This window comes from Rhinichthys klamathensis, unplaced genomic scaffold (assembly GCF_029890125.1).
Source record: "Rhinichthys klamathensis goyatoka isolate OS25496 unplaced genomic scaffold, OSU_Roscu_1.1 h1tg000682l_1, whole genome shotgun sequence".
NCBI lineage: Eukaryota > Metazoa > Chordata > Actinopteri > Cypriniformes > Leuciscidae > Rhinichthys > Rhinichthys klamathensis.
The window spans coordinates 18,211-35,964 of NW_026607113.1; the positions used below are offsets into that span (position 1 = coordinate 18,211).

The 17,754-nt window shown below is 37.9% G+C and overlaps 1 protein-coding gene across 1 annotated transcript in view; it reads right to left on the reverse strand.

The window, feature by feature from the left end:
* Positions 1-17,504, reverse strand: part of fermt2 (FERM domain containing kindlin 2) — a 31,961-nt gene extending 14,457 nt beyond the window's left edge. The window contains exons 1-2 of the mRNA XM_056241905.1: positions 17,278-17,504; positions 15,545-15,702 (exon numbers count right to left, since the gene is read on the reverse strand). Coding sequence (XP_056097880.1) covers positions 15,545-15,701 — 157 coding nt within the window. The 5' untranslated portion in view covers position 15,702; positions 17,278-17,504. The remainder of the gene's footprint in view (positions 1-15,544; positions 15,703-17,277) is intronic.
* Between the last annotated feature and the right edge of the window lie 250 nt (positions 17,505-17,754).

Genomic DNA, 17,754 nt, shown 5'->3' on the forward strand with positions numbered 1-17,754 from the left:
CTGATTTTGGGCCGATTTCCCCCCTTCCGACAATCCTAGCTGTGTCCCGATTATCTTGATGGTTCTACAGATGATCTTATCAGATATTCCCTTGGTGTGAGGTGTGTTACGAGTGTCCGAACCTGCTCGGAAGAACGCCGGAGCCGCCCCGATCGCGAATCGTAAATATATCCTGATGTGTGTGAGGAACCCCGAGGACAAACGCCCGCACACTCTGGAGTAGGGATGCTCGTTTCGGTTCATTTTCCCGACCGACAACCGCCACTCGTTATCCGAGTATTAACCGTTAACTGATAAGATTATTAGAGATGCACCGATTACAACTTTCTAGGCCGATTCCCATTGAGTTTGACCTGCCGATACCGATTTTATTTTTTCTAACCACTTTTTTATTTTCAATAAAACAAATATTTATTTTCTATATTTTTTTTATTTTTTTTTATAAAACACCATATACTTTTACCCTAACTGAATAATAAAAACAAGTTTAAATGGGTAAATTTTCTGAAAATGAAAAGAGTCTTCATTTTAATTTCTGACATAGCCATGTGACATATACAAATTCTGTGCATTTTGGGCACTTTTTGTGTGAAATCATATTTATTTTGTCCATCAAAAGTGTGCTCTCACTTTAATTGAGCGTGAGCAGCGCAGCAGAAATAGCCTCTGCGCCGAAACCGCTTCACTGCTGCTCGCGCGCGGCTCCTGCTCCCGGTGGGAATGCACTCGTTGATTAACATGCCGGAAAAAAATGTGCGCCGCTCACGCTTGCGCTGTGAAACGGCCGTAATTCACGAGGTTTCCTACATGTGCGTTCCGTGTGCACGTGTGATGTTGCGCGATGTTAATCATGCGGCGCCCGAGTGCATTTTGACCGGCATAAAATCGGCATATGTCAGACTGACCGGCCGGCCGGTCGCCGATCATGACCGATCACGTGAAAATCGGCCAATTCCGGTCACCAGCCGATCAACCAGTGCATCTCTAAAGATTAAAATAGCCTATTGAATTAAATAAAAATCAAATTGACGAGTGCCTGTGACCCGTTAAAAATACAAACAATTTTTTTTCACGGGTTTATTTTAACGTGCAATCAGAAGAACAGATCAACAACAGAACCCGGATTAAAATAATACTAGAAATAAAAAAATAGAAATAAAAAAACATAAAATAGGCCTACACTCATTTTTTTTTTTTTTTTACTTAAATAATTAACTAATTAAGATGACAAAAAGAAATCACTGAATCCGTTTGAAGCTTTGAAAAAACGGCATTTTTTGGACAAGGAGAAGAGTTGGTCAGAAATAGCTTCTGCAATGTTAGAGAGAGAGAGAGACGGAAAATTAACCATGTTTTTATTTATAGTTTCCCGCTATGTGTGCATAACAATTCTCCTATATTGCACGTGAACTTTTGTGCCGTGCTGCTTATATTTAACAGGCAGTGAAAAACGCACCTTCCTACGGCCCACAATAAGGCGTCTGTGGATGAAACAAGGACTGGTGTGTGTGGACTTCACAGACTTTTAACTTTTAAATAATACGACAGTCATTTATGACACTTCATTCAACAATAAACAACAGCTCGTTCTTTGCATCACACATCATTACGCCATTTCTACAAACTTGTAAAGGTGAATAGAGACCTCAGTCAGTGAGTGTGTGGAGAATAGACGCTTCTGTCCGTTCTCATGCAAAAGCTTATATCACAAATCAAGAATTAACATGCGTAACGGCCCCGGTTTTACTTTAACATTTGCGTAATGCCAAGCATTCTTGTTACACACACAGTTAATGTTAAGATGACGAGCCAAAGCATCTGTGGAGACAGTCAAATGTCTTCAAATGAAATGAAGCCTTGTGGTTTAATCAGACTGCATTATAGTCCGGTCGGTGCAGAGTGAATGTAAAGTGGACCAAAATTAAAGTTGAAAAAAGGAGAAATATTTTAATATAATTAAAATTTTCACAGCATTAAAGAAAATCCAATGGGCCTGTTTAATTATACAGCTACACATGTACATATGTAATAGGCTTAGACTGTAAGTGACATGAACAAAACACAGCACATAATCCATGATCGTGACTTCAAAATATTGATATATGGTAGATATATACATTTAAATATGGCCCAGTCCTAGTTAGGCAGGCAAACACATCCACAAATCTCTTGATACGAGGAAGGAAAGGAAGGAAATGATGCATCCTCTGATTGCGCTCTCCACATTCCTCTCGCTGCGGATCGTATAGGACAGACAAGTTCTTATTTAAAGTCCCCATGAGGTGAAAATTCAAGCTTTTAATGTTGTTTATATGTGTATGTGATGTTAATATGCTTTAAGACAAATCATGTGTAAGTTCATAAGTCGACAGCATTGCTGAGTATTTTCTGCTTAAACTGCAGTGAACCAAAGACAGTCTCAAAAACACGGTTTGAAATCGCTGGTGTTTCTGACGTCACAAACGACCTTGTAACCAATCAGATCAACGTGTGATCGTCAACCAGTGGATCTCTGAGCTGAGTGAGTGAGTGGAGGCAGGGCTCATTTGCATATTCATAGAACCGCGTATTCTAAATGAGGCAAGGGTGTCGAGTTACATGAAAGAAATCTTCTTTTTTCTTTTTTTTTACCGGTAAATGTCATTTTGGTGATTAAAGATGAGTTTTAAGGGATACAATTAATTGACTACAGGGGGACTTTAAGACGACAACCTTTTAGTTACAGGAAAAGTAAAACTATGCTATTCCATAGTGAATTTTGGTCAATTAATGCTCTCTAAATATATTATTCAACGTCTGAAAAAAGACTTTGTCATAAATGACTGATGCTTTTTAAATCAAGTATGAAAACAATGAAAGAATCTGTGAAAACACCAGGATGACGGCAACATCCAGGGAACGAGCCAAACGTCCGAAGTCATTTCCTGTTTGCTGAAAGTCCCTCACCCATAGTGGAGAATCTCCATCATCGGTTTCCCTCCGTTACGATTCCTCACGACAGACCAAACGTTTGGAGCAACCGAGGGTTTGGTCAAGAGGACTCGGGATAAAAGTCCTGTCTCAATGATGTCATTTTGAGCTTGCTTACTTTTTAGGGGTTTCCGTTTCACATTCTAATAATATACGCACTCCCTTCGCCAGTCTTAGTGGAGGAGTGTGTGTGTGTGTGTGTGTGTGTGTCTTCACTGCCTTAAGAGGGCAGGGTTTCTTTTGGCCAGCACTCACATTATGACACACTGCAGATTCTTACTCTATTATAGACTCAGAGTATTTGCCACATAGTCTGAACAAAATGTGCCCTGCTTCATTTAAGATGTCTACACTTACTCTTAAGAAATATTATGATTTAAACAGCACTGCGGAGGGAAAGCGAACGAAGGTCCTGCCTCTTGAGGAGGGGACGGTACTATATTCAGTCTCTGAAACATGACTTGTGTCGTTTTGTATGATGGAGAGACGGCAGACCAAAACTATCATTTTCAAAATCAATTGCAGATGCGTCGTCTGGACGTCTGAACGCTTCACACAGCCTGCGAAAGCTGTGTGTATCAGGGATGGGCGTTAGGGTGTGTATTCGAATTTTTTAAAAATATTGTATTCGAATATTCGTGTTCATAAAAATATTCGTTTATTAAATGTAATTTAACGAGAAAGACGTTATTTTTTAAGTTTAAGTTATTTTTTTTTAAGTTTGTCACCATTTCTGAACAAGCTTACATTAGGCAATATACACAACAAGCTTAATATCTTGTGTATGTGTTGTAGTAAACTACAAAATGCCAGTGATTCTGGTGGGTAAAAGCATAGAAAAATGCTAGAATATAAAGTTAAAAACTCCTTTAATAACATGCTAATCAGGAATGGGCCTTTGAGATTACACATTTGACAGTCAAGAAATACAATTTACGTTGACAGTCAGTCAACACATGCGTTTAGTGCTTTAAACATGTGATGTAAACCCTCAGTTATGAGTATAACATTATAGAAATAAAAACTAGGGATGCACAGTTACTAAATCTGCAGATGCCGATGAAAAACTCATATAATGCTGCAAACTATACAGGGAAGCCTCTCATTTGATACACTATAATATTACAGGTTAAAAGTAACAACAGAGGTATTATATATATATATATTCAACTGTTATTTATTTTTAGATATAATATTTACACTCAAATAAAAACTCAGTTGCACATACGGTAGTTTTCATAAACACTTCTTCATGGCAAATTTATTCAAACATACATATATAATTAACAGTAAATAAGCTCTTCTCTAATGTTTTAATAGCTAACTAACGAACTGTGAAGACTGGTTACCTCTCCTGAGGTAAATGCAACGGTAGGCTAATTGATATTAGTACAATGATTGAGTGATTAAATGAGGCCAGTGCGGATTTCGGTGAGTTGTACTGTATCTTTCAACACACCTCCTGATATTCATGCATGTTTTTTGAGACGTAATTTGTATTAAAGTGGAATAAAAGACTTGCGCTACAGCGATCCGTCACGTCAAATTTAAGAGTGTTAAAACGCCATTTATTGTTTGAATTTGGTGATAAAATGTACATAATTTGAAAGCTGAGACTTTGTTTCTTATCAGAAGTAACAGTGCTATTTGTGATTATTGGAGGGGAGGCGCTACAAATGATGATTGTTGTAGGGACAAACAGATCTGGCAACCCTGGCTTAAACTACGGGTGAAGAGTCAAATAAAGCCTGCATTACAACGCTATTTTTGAACTGTTAAAGCATTATTGTTGCGTTAACTTGCCCTAAATTCAACAAAAGAGAGATTTTCCTCACACACAGTACGAGTTGATCCAATCAGCACTGATCATCGGCTGTTTTTAAACAATCTGCCGATGGCCGATAGAGAAAAGAATAGCTTTTATCAGCTGATACGGTTATTAGGGCTGTCACTTTACGTTCGAAAATAGATTGCACAATCGATCGGACCAACCAACACAAGTGTCGAAAACGAAAAGGGAATCGATTTTAACGGCCTTTTTTTTTTCTTTTTCTTTTTTTTCACCAAAAATGTGTTTTCGGTGGACAGATCAATACAGCACACAGAACATGTGGGATGCTGGACAATAACAATGTCTTTTCTGTTCACCAAATGCTTTTTAATATTCGCTATTACTTCAATGCAAGTGAACAAGCGCGCCGTTATCTGTTGCGTAGTGACGTGTGTGTGTGTGTGTGTGTTCAAGTGAGCCAGAAATGCACAGATTCTGCGATACGCTGTATTTAATATATCATGAGGATCACGAGTTGCGTATTTGCGCTAAATCCGCGCAGATTTGTCTTACACGAACTTCCCCAGCAAAGTGAGTAAACACAGAAACGCCAGATTGGCTCGTGATTTGACAGCGTTTCCCGCCAAACTTCATTTGTACCCGCATTTGGCGGGTCGAGGGAGTTAATCTCAATCCCTGAATGTTGCGCTCCTGTTTGTCATTGAGCACGAAACTTCACGCCAATAAATCATCAGGAATATTGCTGACTTGTGCGTCTCCAGCGCCCTTTTTACGCTCGTCCTAATGCCTGTTAGGTGTCCGTGGATTTGCCTGTATTTGGTGTTGAAAATGGAAACGTCTTTAGATGGAAAATCGATTCAAAATCGTGACAGCCCTACCGGTTATTGGCCGATATATTGGTGAATCTCTAATAAAACTGTAATAGTACTTTATTAGAACTACCTAAAACCTCAGCATTAAACACACCGTCTTAAATATAAAAAGCTAGAATAAGAAATCAACTGTCTCCCAGGTCTCAGTCTCCTACACTTGACTTGCTTACGTTTCTTTTCTGAAGCACATGTTGAGTCAAAATAAAGTAGTGCAGCACTTCCAGCCAAATCAAGCACACTTCACTGAAAAAAACTCAGTCAAATTTACTTAATTTTTCTTTGGCAAGTTTTTGCACGAATATTTTTAAGTAAATTTCACATTTGAAATGAAGTAAACTCTAGTTAAGTGAAAGTAACAAAGGAAATAAGCAATTTTTAACTTAGTAAAATGTTAAGCAATATCTATTTAGTTGAAGTTTCCTTCGCAATACGTTTCACTCAAAAGTATAACATTGAATTAAACCACACTTTTAAAGTATGCATTAATACAATAGATATCATAACACATTATGTGAACGCATAGACTTCAATACTTGGTAGACAATACACAATGACGGTAACATTTGATGGATCGCTTTTGTGTTTGAATGTGTCATTTTGAGGGGAAAATGAACTCCAAATGCCACAAAATGGCAAGTTACTAATCACAACAACAAAAGCAGTGATGAAACAGTGTAAATACAGCTGGAAAACAGTGAAAAATCAACCTCATTAATTATTCAAGGCCCAGTGCATGATGGGAACACCAGTACCACTAAAGTTGAGTAATTTTACTTAATTTTATGACATTGATATTTAAGCTACTAATATAGAATTTACTTAGTTTTTTTTTTAAATTCTTGTCTGAACTAACCTTTTCATGTAAATTTGTTGTTTTTTTCTGTAGTATTTACTTCACCACAAAAATAATTTTTTTCAGTGTTCAAAGTGAGGTACACACTGTTCCTCTGACCTGGCAAATAAAAGGCATCAAGGCCCCGGATCATTAATTATTAAATAGAATCTGCTGAAACGCTGTTTCAGGAAATGAGCACTGTAATCAATGAGAGAGTGCTTTCCTGGCATTTCCATTTATTCTATTACTAGTACAACATCAAAAACCTTTGGATGCACAGGGCAGAGAAGAGATGAACATGGGCGACTATACTGAGGGTGTTGAAAAACAATATCATCATTTGATTTGGCTGTGTCAGGAGAGTAAATGTTGAAATTAAGTGTTATTTTATGCGTTTTTGAGTGAAGACCTGTTAATGTTTAATGTTCAGTAATGTTTGACATTTGAAAGAGTTTCTTTTATGTTGAAGTTTTTGTGATGGTTACCATTGAGCTTATGGATAGGTTGTGGATGGCTGTGATATCAATAGTTTGCCTATTTAAACATTTTTGTTTCCCCCTGCCTGGAGGTATGAGGTTCATCTACCATAGTTTCATAATATCCAGGGAAAAGCACTGTATTGCTAATGTTTTCCCTGAAAGCTGTGGTGCTAACTTAGTTTTCAGTCTTTTCTTTCCCTCGACTTCTCATCTCGTGGCCACGACAAAACTGTGAACCAAACATCTCCACTTCTCAATCACCATAAAAAAAAATAACAAGAAAACATGTTCTAATTTCTAAGTCTAATTTTGGCAAAAGTGTTCAACACTTCTCCCTGCAAGCATTTAAAAAAACGACAAAAAGTTCATTGATTTGTTTGAAACTATCAGGCTACATTGAATTGCACAAATGTCAAAGTAAAGTGAACCTGAACACTTTTCCTATTCTTACTTCATGTTTTATATGAACATGAAACTTGCAATGCATTCAAACTAGGGGTGTAACAATATATCGTGTCACAATATATAGCAATACAAAAATACAACAATACGTATCGTGGATAGTGACAATATATATGTATAGATCACCCAAAATGACAATTTACAGAGTTTTAGTGTCAGCACTACATTCAAATACTATGTTGAATATAATGTATAATAATGCAATGGGGGAATATGTGTGGGGCATGATAATGCCAAATGGCCTATACATTATGTTAAATATATCTAGTCAGTGAAAGAGTGCAAGAATATATGTATAATGCTGTTTTCAGCTTCAGAATCATGAATATTGTTATTCTGGTGTCTCTGTTGTCCTGTGCTTTGGGTTTCCAGCACCAAGTCACCTTGTTAACATTTTCCCCTACGTCTTGGAGTATCGCAATAATATCGTATCTAGGGTTGGGAATCGTAAGAAATTTTTCGGTTCCGGTTCCGATTCCGGTTCCGCCAAACGATTCCGGTTCTGGTTCCGGTTCCCATTCAATAAAAATGATTAAAACAACTAATACAAATAGTAGTACGGGGAAAATACACAATCCTTTTTGTGTTTTATTTCTGATACTTGTCAAATGAGTTTAACAGACTGGCAATGTCAACAAATGCAACATATTATTTAGCAATAATTTTTTCTGAAGGAAAATAAAAAATGTTGCATTCTCGAGGATAATTTGGGACCTCTCCTATATCTTATTGTATCTCCAGCAGTGGAATACCCTCTCAGAAGGGGTAGAATATGCTTGAACACACATGTAAGATCCAGACAGGTGAAACATAATATTTTTAAAATCGGTTTGAATGATTGATTCATAAAAACTTCACTTGTTTCCTTACTGGATTAAAGTGCTCTAGCAGCTAATAAACAGAAATGCATGCGTCTTGCGGAAGAACATTGTAGCCGGAGCTACTTCTCTATGTCCATGACGCGGGCGAGTCACGCAGGCACTGGGCTACTCCGCAGCAGTGCCGAACCGACCAGTGTAAACTAGTCCGAGTCTAAACAGCCTTACCGTAGTGATTCAGGATAAGACAAAAACACGTTTTGAAAAAAGGCATTCATGATGTAATCGCTCATTATATACATTTTGTAAATTCTGAAGCGAATTTTCGTTATTTGAAGCGACTTTTTCAAAAGGTGATTAACTGTTTCTGTGATCATTTGAATATTTTTAACACAGAAATATCGATACTGTGTTGTTGAAAAGACTGAAAGTAAAGCTAGCTGTTTCATGTAGAACTGCTCTCTCTGGGTCAGCGACAGCGCAAACAGATTTGAATGTCCCGGTGTGAAGTTTTTGTCATTTAGGAATAAGATCGCGTGGGTGTTTGAATCGAGATCGTTAAAAGATTAATGGTGCAGCTCTACTGTCTTTATTCTCTCTCTCTGCGTTGATATCTGACGCAAAAAAATGTAACTTGTTATACGAATAGCGCGAGGGACAGTGCATTCATTACAATTTTAATATTCATGTGGTGAGACGTCGCTATTAAAGGATAAGCTCCCAGCACTTCGTCCACACATCGCATCAGAACCATTTTCGGAACCGAAACTCAGGAATTTCGCACGGTTCCGGTATTTTTGAAAAAACACTACCGGTTCTGCATAAGAACCGGTTCTCGGTTCCCAACCCTAATCGTATCGTGAGTTCAGTATCGTGATATGTGTCGAATCGTGACATGAGGGTATCGTTACATCCCTAATTCAAACACATCAGTTCCAAAGTGTAGTGAAGACCAAACAACACACTTCATTTCAGCACTATAATTCACTCTAAAAAATGCTGGGTTGTTTTAACCCATGTTTGGGTCAAATATGGTCAAACCCAACCGTTGGTTTAAACTATTAGGCTAAATAAAATGTTTAAACCCAACGGTTAGGTTTGTCATTATTTGACCCAAACATGGGTTGAAACAACCCAGCATTTTTTAGAGTGTAAATGAAGGACATGCATTAAAGGCATATCATGTCAAGGGTATAATGGATTTCATGAAACATAAACGCCAGAGGCGTGAGGCATCTTTGTCTTCTTAAAGTAGGACAGACTGGTCGAGCTTACAATAATCTTACAAGGACAAAATAAAAGTTACAAAGAGGAGTTATTCGACCCCTTTCCTCCAATCACAGAGATCATGAAACTGTGACGAGGCGTCTAAACAATTTAGAGACGTCTGTTCTTTAATATGCACCAATATCACAGCAGGATGAAGGGAAAGCTTAGTGGCAAACAGCTCAAGAGAAAAACAAACACATTTTAAACTGCAAGAGTCTTATTCAGTCAGTTAACCCTGCCATGCAAGACACAGCTTATTCATTTCTCAAAAAAAGAAAAGAAAATCACACTAGGATGGTTTCACCTTATCCATTACTTCGGATTAGAGCTGCACGATTAAAGGTGGGGTAAGCGATATTTGAAAAAACGCTGTTTGAAAGCTGGTCGGACCGACACAACAAGTGTGTAGCCAATCAGCATTAGGAGAACGAGCAAGAGGGAGATCTGAAGAAAGACTGTAGAAAGAGATGGCTGAGAGACATTACAAATGAGAAAAGCTCATAAGAATTAACAATTTCAAATATTAACAATGTTCAGTTCAGTAATGACTTTGAGAAATAACATTGTTATTTCAATTGTTTAATTGTTAAAAGATCACAATCTCAAATCAAACACCCAGGAAATCTTATTCTGAAATGACAACGATTCGTCTCTGTCTATTAGGCCTAAACCTCGGACAAGTACGGTCACAGAGATCATTTAGATCTGTGTTCTGATCCAGAGAGAGCAGTTGTCATGTATAGGCTAGATATTTCAACCCTTATAAGATATTTCAAGTCTTTTCAACCTCACAGTGTCATTAGTTTAGTCTTACAAATATTCATATTATCATAGAAGAGCTGGGTTGAAAGTTTATAGTTCGGATGTAAACACTGATGCCTACGGATGCGATCAAAATAGAGTAAATTACCTCTTGAAAATAACTTGGCACTTCAAATAAAGATTATATCAGTGACATCGTTACACCAGTGACAAGTGACTGTTAAAAAAAAACGAATTGTCATTGAATCATTCATTCAAGAGATTAATTCAAACAATGCTGATCAGAGTACCCTGGAAATCCAGAGTTCACGCTAGAGCACAATTTGAATTTGCTCAGCGAGTTACTCTGGCATTGAGCAATGATGCTCATTAACTATGCCGATAGTTAATAGCCGAGCTGCACCAATCACATCGGTGTATCTGATATAGTTTTAGCCAGAGGCGACCATTAGTAAACATTAGGGATGCCACAATTCTCAATATAATATTGAACCGTTCGGTACGACATCCACGGTTCAATACGCACTTGTGAATTGCGTTTTTTTGGTTTTACGATTAAATAATTTATGTGCGTTTTATTTCTCTCCGAATTGACTGTTTGTGTGTGCCTGTAACGAGCTGAGATGAGGAAACTAACGGCTTAACCATCATTCCACACTTTAACATGGCGAGCAAGTCAGGCTGCAGTACGAGGAAGCGCCGGCGTCTTTTAAATCCGTGGTGTGGGGACATTTCGGTTTTGCCGTTGAGTATAATATTGAGGAAGAAAAAAAACGGTAAACAAATAAATGACTGTGTGCAAGCATTGTTTTACACGTGTAGCCTACTTAAACGGAAACCTCAAAATACAGGAATAGATAGCTGACCTAAGTGAAATTATTGCACTTTACATTCTGAATGAAGGACACTGTACTGGATAACTGTTAAGTTTAATTAAGATGGCTTATTTATGTTTACTGAAGTGCAAGTATGTTTATTTGAAATGGTCAATTTATGCTTACCAACTTCACATGTATGTTTATTTTCAAAATTTAGGAATTTATGTGTTCCCCAGTTTGTAGCCTACATGGGCTACCAGTAGCTGTGAAATGTCAGTGTTAATTTTATATTATATTACTACACACTAGGAACTAGTGGACTTTTCTTAGCTTTTAAGTAAAATAAAGGAGTATTGCAATTAACCGTTTTAATTTTTTCCTCCTTAACCTCTTACTGTTCCTATTGGCTAAGCATAGAATAACAAAAAAACACTCTTATGTGTCAAGCCATCAGAACCGAACCGAAAACCGTGGTTAAAAAACCGAGGTATGTATTGAACCGTGGGCTAACTGTATTGTTGCATCCCTAATAAACATTGCAAGATGGCTATGGATGAACACCAGTTGTCTGAAACGGCTTTGGCCGCTACAATGAACGAGTTAGACTTGGCTTTTTATCTAAAAGAGGACGCTCGAATCGTTCCTTTGCAAGAAGGATGTTTTTGCTGTTTTGCCGACCGGATACGGCTAGAGTCAAATCTACCAGTTAGCTCCGCTGGTAGCGAAGCGTATGAGGCTTATAGTTGTGATTGGCCGTAGTGTTATCCAATTACGTGCAGTGAGATTTTCAAATGCATGCTTCCCCTCGAGTTGGGCGATTTTCATTACTCAATGCCAGACCCTCAATCTTTCGGCTTTGGGTCTGGATTTCCAGGCTAGATTCATAGAGTAATGATTAATGAAAAACAATGACGTATTTGGAAGAACTGTGATCTCTGTTTGAAACAAAAAAAATCGTGGTTCTCAATTCATCCAGACTTGACAGATTCCACAAAATGTCAAAATATAATATTTTTTATTTGGCGTACCAAGAGCACAAAGCATCCAAGAACTCGCTGCACTGCTGATCTGTTTAACCCTGTACAGCGTCACCTTAACCCCGGTTTCACACACTTAAACTAGTCCCAGACTAAAACGCATGTTTGAGTTGTTTGAAAGCAAACTGCATTTAAAATATCAGTCGTCACTCTATATCTACCAATAATATGTCTTAGTAAGATGATATTTAAGTGCTTAGTTTTAAGATCAAAGATCTGTAGTTTTAAAACATATAATGCAATGCAATACAATGATGATGATTGAGAGAGATGAACAAATAAACCTTCCTCAAAAGCCTGATGATCATATTTGATACTCATGATTTTTCTATAAAATTATGTCTGGATAATTAAGTAAACCTGCTTCAGTCCAGTAAGCGTTCCTGTTCGAATATTAATGTAAAAGTTCATCAGCAAATCAGGTCAGATTTGACACGGAAAGACTCGTGAAGCTCGAGCTGAAGGAGGACGTTTACAATTACACTGAAAGACTTTTACTTGATAAGAGTCTAAACTCTCAATCAGAGACAGAAGGACTGAGGAGATCGAGTGCAAACGCAAAGTTTTGATCATTTGGAGGCCTCAAAAATGACAGATGTAGGGTTAATGAGCCAACAGACAAACTTTCTCATTAACAAAGCACAGTAACGAAGCACAAAGGAGAACAACAACAACATTTTTGTTAAGCTCCACGTAGGTATCTTCAAGCAGCATGTCTGGGTCACGAGAAATGAAGTTTCTCTGAGGGTTAATAGCTAACATGTGCTCTAAACTAGCACAACCACACATTCCTGGAGAGTTTACAGGGTTAATGCATGAGCATCATGGGTAACCAGTCCCTAATGACCACGGCAAGAGGAGTTTTCTCACACATTTACCCTCAAACAAAGCTGCTTTTTTAACATCTTTGCTCAAAGATGAAGGCCGAGCCACAGGAGGTCCTGGTGTGCCTCATTCTCCAGCAAAGAAGAAAACAACAGATGCCACAGCTGATCGTTTACAGCAACACTTTTCAGACACTGTAAAGCGTCAAGCATTCAAGGAGTTCACAACATCCCAGCAACACATGCAGAAAATCCAGAAAAATGCAATAATAATGCAATGGCTCCACAAGGGAGGATCAGTGGACATGTGTTCTTCATCTTCGTCTTCATGGAGTGGGAAGAGCACGGAAAACAAAGGCTGTTTTGTTCTATAGCTCCAAACAACAAGGATGAACTGCAAGGAAATGGTCAGGAAGCAAATTATGCCACATTTAATATCATTCCAAACTTTTGTTTTCGAACCAAAGATATAAATATCACACAAACACGTCCATTTAATAATGCAAGGGAATAATCATCCGTTAAGGGTTTTTCATTAAACGAGGACACATCTATTAGGGCTGTCACTTTACGTTAGAAAATAGATTGCACAATCGATCGGACCAACCAACACAAGATTCGAAAACGAAAATAGGGAATCGATTTTAACGGCCTTTTTTATTAATTTTTGTTTTACCAAAAATGTGTTTTCGGTGGACAGATCAATACAGCACACAGAACATGTGGGATGCTGGACAATAACAATGTCTTTTCTGTTCACCAAATGCTTTTTAATATTCGCTATTACTTCAGTGCAAGTGAACAAGCGCGCCGTTATTTGTTGCGTAGTGACGTGTGTGTGTGTGTGTGTGTGTGTTCAAGTAAGCCAGAAATGCGCAGATTCTGCAATACGCTGTATTTAATATATCATGAGGATCACGAGTTGCGTATTTGCGCTAAATCCACACAGATTTGTCTTACACGAACTTCCCCAGCAAAGTGAGTAAACACAGAAACGCCAGATTGGCTCGTGATTTGACAGCGTTTCCCGCCAAAGTTCATTTGTACCCGCATTTGGCGGGTCGAGGTGTTAATCTCAATCCCTGAATGTTGCGCTCCTGTTTGTCATTGAGCACGAAACTTCACACCAATAAATCATCAGGAATATTGCTGACTTGTGCGTCTCAAGCGCCCTCTTTATGCTCGTCCTAATGCCTGTTAGGTGTCCGTGGATTTGCCTGTATTTGGTGTTGAAAATGGAAACGTCTTTCGATGGAAAATCGATTCAATGAACACTTATGACTCAAAAATCGAACAGGATTTTTTCACAAAAGCGACAGCCCTAGCATATAGAACATGATGTCCGATATAAAACTGCTTTATGTATTCTACCGGTGGATTCTGATTGGCTTTCGCTGTAAATCGCTCATAAGTTGGGAATAAATCACTCTGAATCCTCTGTGTCATCATGGCTATACCTGAGGTGTGGACTTTGCTATTCTCATACACTCTTAAAATTAAGCTTTCAAAACCTTTTTTTTGCAGTGATCCCATAGACGGGGTTCGTACAGACACTGTAAAATACAATTCCAGGACTTTCCAAACACTACTTTTTTGGTTTTCAAGGACTACAATCAGAGATCTCATTTATCAAAGAATAGTATCATTTCAAATTCAAATAATAGATAAATAAACTAATAAAACAAAATGGTAAAGTGCAGCACATGCAATGACTGTGGTAGCTTTAACCAGTAAAAGGATATTATAGCAAAGATATTTATTAATTCAAACAGATTTTTTCTCCCATGAATATGAATATGATTGACCTGAAGAATAAAAACACTATCATACACGTGGATATTTATGAGCAATATCACGCTCATAGCCATGCAAAATGGCTGCAGCATTAATTTTGTGTCAAAAGATTGTTTTATCAATAAAATTAAGCAATAATTTCACATGTCTTTTAATAATTCAAGCACTTTTCCATGTACCTTTTCATAAATACGTCTGTTTTCAAGGGTTTTCCAGGACTTCAATGTCAAAAAAATCTAATTCAAGCACTTTGTACAAATCCTGCATATATTAGAATCTGTTTTGATTCTTTAGGTAGCGCAAAATAACCATTTTAATAATCTAAAAGAGCCTTTTTCCACTATAAAGAACCTTATAGTAATTCCACGAATGTTGAAGGTTCTTCATGCAACCATCAATGCCAATAAAAAGCCCTTATTTGCAAGAGTGTAGAATTAGTACGATTATTAAAACAGCCCGATCATTCAACCGAACCACCACCGAAAATATCACTGTTGATGATATAAATGACCACTTCTGCTATTATGGCTCAGTTATCAGTCAATGCCGATAGTTTTAAAATGAACAAATATTAACTAATTAAACAGTCTGGTCGGAATATGTCAGTCAATTATTACAAATAATGAGAGAATACCTGCACTGTGAATCACATTACGCGTTACGCTTGGATGTCTGAATGCAGTGTATGATGAATTACAGTTGAATCAGTGAATAATCATGTGTACGGCGACCATGAGTCAATGAAAGCGCAGTTAGCATGAGCATCACTCGGCTCAGCAAACTCAGACGAAGGGTGGAAACCGTGTACGTACCAAGTTTCTCCACGAGTTTGAGCATCACCCCGCCGATGTGGATTTCCCCGGTGACTCTGAGGGACACGTCCCTGTTGAGGTCCGTCACGTTCATCTTCAGTTCCCAGGTCCCGTCTGCGTAGCAGCCGTCTGGCATCCGGATCCCGTCCAACGCCATCCTTTAAAAACAGTCAAAACATCACAAACATGAGGATCTGAAGTCTGGGAAGTTCAGCAACAAGTGTCCAACCGGTCAAAGTAAAGTGAGTGAGACACAGATCTCAATAGCTAGTGAGAGATGCCCACCTAGACAACGCTTTTGGACATTATAGAGAGCTAGTGATGTTCGGATCTTGAACGAATCGTTCTTTTGAGCCGGTTGAACCCGGTTCATATGAAGAAACCGGTCAAGACAAGTTGTTCGAAAATAAATGTGTCGTGCCATCGTTACTTGATGACGTAAGGTTTATGAACATTGAAATGAACTGTCCGAAAGAACCGGTTCACAGAAATTAATCGAATCACTAATGACAGCACATGACATTTGTTAGTTCACCCAAAAATGAAAGTTCAGTCATTGATTCCTCACCCTCATGTTGTTCCAAACCCATAAGACTTGCGTTCATCTTCTAAACACAAATTATCTTTTTAATGAAATATGAGAGCTTTCTGTCACTCCATTGACAGTCTACGCAACTACCACTTTCAAAAACATACTTTACCACTTTATTTACAAATATTAATCTCCATGCGTGTTGTGTTGATGCGAGAACAAACGTTGCTGTGTAAAGGTGCATTGGAGATTCATATTTTTAAATAAAATGGTAAATTATGTTGTTTTTGCGCAAACAAAGCACTCGTGTCCATACTTAAAATTGTGGTTAAACCACTGAGTCACATGGATTACTTTAATGATGGCTTTACTACCTTTGTGGCTTGACAGTGGTAGTTGCGTAGGCTGTCAATGGAGGGACAGAAATCTCTTAGATATCATTAAAAAGATCTTAATTTGTGTTTAGAAGATGAAGGAAAGTCTTATGTCGTTTGGAATAACATAATGGCGAGGAATTAATGACTGGATTATCATTTTTGGGTGAACTAACCCTTTAATAACAATGTGCAAAATAATAAAATAATAAAATGATAAAATAATACTTCAATGATAAAATGTGTAAATAAACAATAAATAAATTTAATTAAAAGCTCTTTAGGTATGTCAAGTGGATAAGGGTATTAGAATTACTATATATTAAATTATTATGAAACATTAGATTTACTTTGGAAGTGCTTTTGCAATACATTGTAATGTTTGTCACGTTTTAAACTGAATGGAATTGGTATTATTTCCAGAAGTCGGTGTGAACTAAATGCAGTAAGTTAAATCATACCAGCCGCCTAATTTAATAAACTACAACAAAATATCATACAAATTCAGATTTAAACCTAAATATGATATTAAACCTGTAGCTCGTGCGACTAACGGTCAATCTCTGAGCTATGATGACGTCAGCAGCCCCGCTCCAAATGCCAACTAAATAAAGACAGCCAGGTCAATGAGAGAAAACACACAAAAACGACCACGAAAGTTAGTTTACTCGCTTTTTTTTTGGTAGGATACGAGAGTACGTAACACAAAGCAAAGTAACACGTAGGGTTTGAGCAGGGAAACAGTGAGATTTGTATCCAGAGTTGTGGAGTAACGTTAGCTACGCCAGACAAATCCTGAGAGGAGTGAAATCATAGCGTTCACTAACCTTCACAAATACGCCGAAACAAATCCACAAAACACCACTTCACTTCCCAGAACTTCAACAGTCTGCACGCTTTCTTTCCTTCGACCGCGTATTTAATCCTATCATGTGGAAGATTCCCGAAAAAGAAGAAAATCGCCAAAGTCCAGCGACGAGCTCCTGGAGGGTTTTGCGTTAATGGAGTCCAGCGGCCGTTCTCTCTCTCTCTCTCTCTCTCTCTCTCTCTCTCTCTCTCTCTCTCTCTCACTCACACACACACACACACACACACACACACACACACACACACACACTCTCTCTCAATTCAGAAAGCTTTATTGGCATGACAAAAAAATACATTTTGTATTGCCAAAGCATCAAAACAACATAGAAAATGATTTAGAACATTTAGTACACAAAATAATAATACTCTCTCTCTCTCTCTCTCCTCAGCCCGCCCTCGGATAACGTCACTCACTCGCTCGCCATTCACTTCTACAT